General features: G+C 40.5%; 1 gene segment (V, D, J or C); it reads right to left on the bottom strand.

Moving 5' to 3' along the window:
• Nucleotides 1-227: 227 nt before the first annotated feature.
• Nucleotides 228-841, bottom strand: LOC105746668 (immunoglobulin kappa variable 3-20-like). The segment is given in 2 exon segments: nt 228-571; nt 755-841. Coding segments are annotated over 2 exon segments (393 nt in total).
• Nucleotides 842-4,656: the final 3,815 nt, after the last annotated feature.

The raw sequence follows: 4,656 nt of genomic DNA, 5'->3' as shown, positions 1-4,656 counted from the left end.
ATTTTTAAACATTAAGGAGGTACAATTAAGACAGAATCAATCCATCAGGGTGTAAAGTTTAAAAGACCCCACCCTAGAGGGTCAATTCACCCTTGATCTCACCAAGTGAAAAAAAGATTTCTATGGTACAGTCCCCTAAAGGGTGTGGTTTCTCAGACAGATGGAGGAAGCAAACATATTCAAGTCTATTTGAAGAGGAAGCAGCTGGTAATGCAGGACTCACTGCCCTACAGCCCTGGGGAGGAGGTTTGTGTTCGGGGCTGAAGCACTGTGTGAGGATGGTTGTTATACTGCTGACAGTAATAATCTCCCAGATCTTCAGGCTGGAATCTGCTGATGGTGAGAGTGTAATCTGTCCCGGACCCACTGCCACTGAATCGATCAGGGACCCCAGATGGCCGGGTGGATGCAGCATAGATGAGCAGTTTAGGAGCCTGGCCTGGTTTCTGGTGGTACCAGGCTAAGTAGCTGCTAACACTCTGACTGGCCTTGCACTTGAGGGTGACGGTCTCTCCTGCAGATGCAGCCACAGAGCCTGGAGACTGGGTCATCACGATGTCCCCACTGACACCTGCAACCAGAAAAGAACATTGATCATACATTCAATCACATATGTATAAAATATGTATCTAAATTTAGGTTTTCTTATTTGTCATATATATTCAGATCTGCTTTGGATGAAGTGGTTTGCTCACTCTGCATGTTAAAACCATTCTCCATATTCATAAAGATAATACTCTTCTAAACACTTCACCTGAGGCCCAGAGCACCAGGAATAACAGCAGTTGGGAATGTGACATCATCTTGCTCACCGGCTGATGCACTCAGGCCCCATCTCCAGGGAAACTGCATTAATAGAGCTCTGAGCAGACAACCAAGTCCCTGAGGAGCATATGCAAATCAATAGAGAGTATAAAGTCAAACGTACCTGTTCAGTGAGTTGTAAAGACAATAATGGAAAGAGATAAAAATATCATGACCACAGGAAATGTAGCTAAAAGCCTGCAAAAGGCGATAAATCAACTTAACACGGCAACTTTCAACACTATTCAGCACAATTCGGAAAATGAAATATTTTATTCACAATTGTACTCTTTCAAATCAACTGCACCCATCTTCAAAACAAAAGGAATTTGTAATTAAATACATGCACCTGTAAGTGTAATATCAAAACTTAATTAAATGTTATAAATATGGTGCCAAAGCCTAGGTGGAATATACTCATACCATTAGACAGATTAAGATATAGTGCACGTATTGTGTATCTATCTAAGTCTATTCTAAATTTTAACATCCCAAAGGAACCTCAATCTATCCAAAACAAGTGCTTATATTGCCCTTAATATAATATTACTCCCAGAAAGGAGTCATCAAATATTTACAAGTCACCCTTAGGACTATCATTTAAGTAGACCACTTTCTAAAATCACTAATGTCCTGATTAGCAGACTTGAAGTGTAACACCTCCACCTAGTGGTCATACGTAAAATGGCTTCAGCTCCCAAGCTCTGATAGAGCTCTTCTTCATTTATTCCTACCCAACAATAATGATACTTTTAGAACTATGCAGATAACAATATCATGAACACTTCTAGGCATAGGACATTAAATTATGAACAAGTAGGATGATTCGTTTTACTGGGAGGCTACACAATAAACAAGTAACATTTCTGCAGCCATTACTGACCTGCTTCTTTGAGATTTCCTCCTCTGAGCTAAGCTGTTACTCAGGAAAGGTAGGGCCATGTGAACTTGGTCCATTTCAGGATCAACCCTCTGCACGAACAGTCAGAGGTAAGAGAAAATTTAGGACACTTTCACAATTATATGAATAAAAAATTCTTCCACTATCATGACTATAATTTTTCCTGCAGACTTTTTCCAAAGCTTCTAAGAGGTTTTCCTCGATGGGGAATATCCTAAGGCATGTATTGTTCTAATTCTAATTAATGAGTTCATTTCCTGTAGTTTGTCTCCTTATGAGCACTTTACCTTAGGAGAGGGACCCTTCCCAGCATTCAGGAATGGTGCTGCAGATGCCCACATCATCAGGGAGGGCATTCCTTCTCATCAACAATCCACCCTGTTCTTCATCCACCACGTATTCGTGTTTACAAATGTGTTTTATTTCCTCCTCTTCAATGAAGTTGCATTTCATATACATTCTTAAGTTCGCTTATTTTGCTCAAATTTCTACTACTTGATAGGTTCCCTGCATCAGTGCAATATAATTTCTACTATTTAATTGATAGGTTTCCTGCATCAGTGCAATATAATTTCTTTCCCATTCTTACACACATTCAAAAATTTAAAGTCATCATGGATGACAGGATCATAAAACAGGATGTGGGGTTGTGCGGTGGCGATCCTGCACCCCGTGGTCCCCGCATGTGTGATCCCCAGGTCCGTGTCCCCTGAGCCCCCATGGGCCGTGTTCCACGGACCTACGTGCCCTGGGTCTGCAGAGTCCCGGACTTCCCTTTCCCAAGTCCAGCGCTCCCGGAGGTCCCGGATTGTCCTACACCTCCGGTTTTAGACTGACTCCATGGGTGGGAGGGATTTGGTGGGGGATGAAGTAAGGGGGCCTGGCTAGTGTGGGTTCGATTTTCTGGTGTTCCTCCCTCCCCTTTTTTCTTGTCTTTTTTTCTTTTCTTGCACTTGGAGCATACTGGTTGACTTGGGGAGAGTCTGAGAAGAGAGGAGTGGCGAATCTGCTGAGAAAGCCAGATTCACCCAAATACCCTGGGATAGGAAACTTGGCCTGGGAGAAAGTGGAGTCAGAAAATCACTAGACCTCTCATAGCACACCTAAAGGGGAGGGACTGTAGGAGGTGCTTTCCAAGTCTCCAATACCATACTTGGGTTTCCTGGTGAGGTGTGGGTGCTCTCTCTCTGGAAATTAAGAGTATTGTTTTCCGTGAGGAGCTGATTCAACAAGGACCCACTTGAATCTCCTACCAGACCTCTCAGGCAGCTTTCCTGCTGCCTGGGAGAGAGGGAAGTGAGGAAGGGAGAAAAGAGGGGACGTCAGATCCCTAAGGTTTTTATTTAACTACAAATAGGATTCCTTGCTTGAAACTTTCCCTGGTATTTGATTGGTTTTTCCTTGTTCTTCCTTCCTCTTTATCCCCCCAAGGCCCTTTTTTATTTTTTCTTTCTTTTTCTTTTTCTTTTTCCTGCTTACTTTCCCACTCACTTTTGTCCCTTTTTTTCTCTTTCTCTGCTTTCTTATTCTTCTTACATTAGGTGCTGCGGGGAGGGCTTCACATTTTCTGTATTTACTCATCCTCCATTTACTCTTTTCTGTGTGAATTGATTTCAGCCACCAACACGATTCCGTTTCCCATACATCTTTCTATCCCCCATCATTGATTGTTTCTCTTACCTTACACCTCACTTTCTTAGCCCCCCTATTTTTTTGACTTTTTATTACTAATACCTTTGTACTACTTTCTGCCTTTTATTCACTCTTTATATTGTTGTCATCTTTTCTCTTTCCCTCTCTCCTGAACACACAGGCCTTTTAATTCACACTGTATTCCTCCCCATATTCAGATTTTTATCTACTCTACTTTTCTTACCGTTATAACTCTACATACCTTACATGAGTCTAATATCCATTCTCCTATATCTCACATGGTTTCTCTGTTAATATTTACTATCTATACTACTATTATTCATTTTCTTTTTTTACTCCTTTTGCTTTCTCTGGCCCTAATATTTTCCTTCAAGTGAACTTAGCCAAAAACAAGTAAATAGAATAAGAAGACTTAACACGCACGCAAAAACAACAACGAATTAAACTCCAAATAAAACAAAGAAGTTAAGCAACTGACTAAACTTGTCAAGATAAAATGATGACCAGACAGCAACAAAAAACTAAAAACCAAACCAATAATCAGGAAAACATGCCTCAATCCAATGAACAAACTAAAAACCAGGAAAAGGAGGAGAATATTGAACAAGTAATTAAAGATCTCAAAACATATATTAGGGACCAATTTGATGAGGTGAAGGAAGAGACTAAGAATATGAAGAAAACAACTGGAGAGAATACAGAAGAAATTGCAATCACACACAAAAATACAACGGATATGATAGTGATGAACAGCACAATTCAAGAAATCAAAAACACACAGCAAATAACAACAGACTCAAAGAGGCAGAGAATAGATTATGTGATGTGGAAGACAGTACATCTGAAATCAAACAGATAGTAGACTGGTCGATAAAAAGATAGAAAAAATCCAGCAGGGGCTTACGGACCTGAATGACAATGCAAAACATGCAAACATATATATTATAGGCATCCCAGAAGGAGAAGAGAAGGGAAAGGGGACAGAAGGGTGTTAGAGGAAATAATGGCTAAAAACTTCCCAAACCTATTGACGGAGATGGATGTACATGTCCAGGAAGCACAACACACCCCAAACAGCATAAATCCCAACAGGCCTACCCCAAGACATATACTTTTCAAGTTATCCAATGCTCAAGACAAAGAGAAAATACTAAAAGCAGCAAGACAAAAGAGAACCATCACATACAAAGGAGGCTCTATAAGATTAAGTGCTGATTTCTCATCTGAAACCATGGAGGTAAGAAAACAGTGGTATCACATAGTCAAGGTATGAAAAGAAAAATATTTCCAACCAAAAA

The sequence above is a fragment of the Dasypus novemcinctus genome, chromosome 17 (assembly GCF_030445035.2).
Source record: "Dasypus novemcinctus isolate mDasNov1 chromosome 17, mDasNov1.1.hap2, whole genome shotgun sequence".
NCBI classification, from domain to species: domain Eukaryota; kingdom Metazoa; phylum Chordata; class Mammalia; order Cingulata; family Dasypodidae; genus Dasypus; species Dasypus novemcinctus.
Note: the sequence above shows the minus strand (reverse complement) of the source record. Positions and strands in the feature narration are given on the sequence as shown.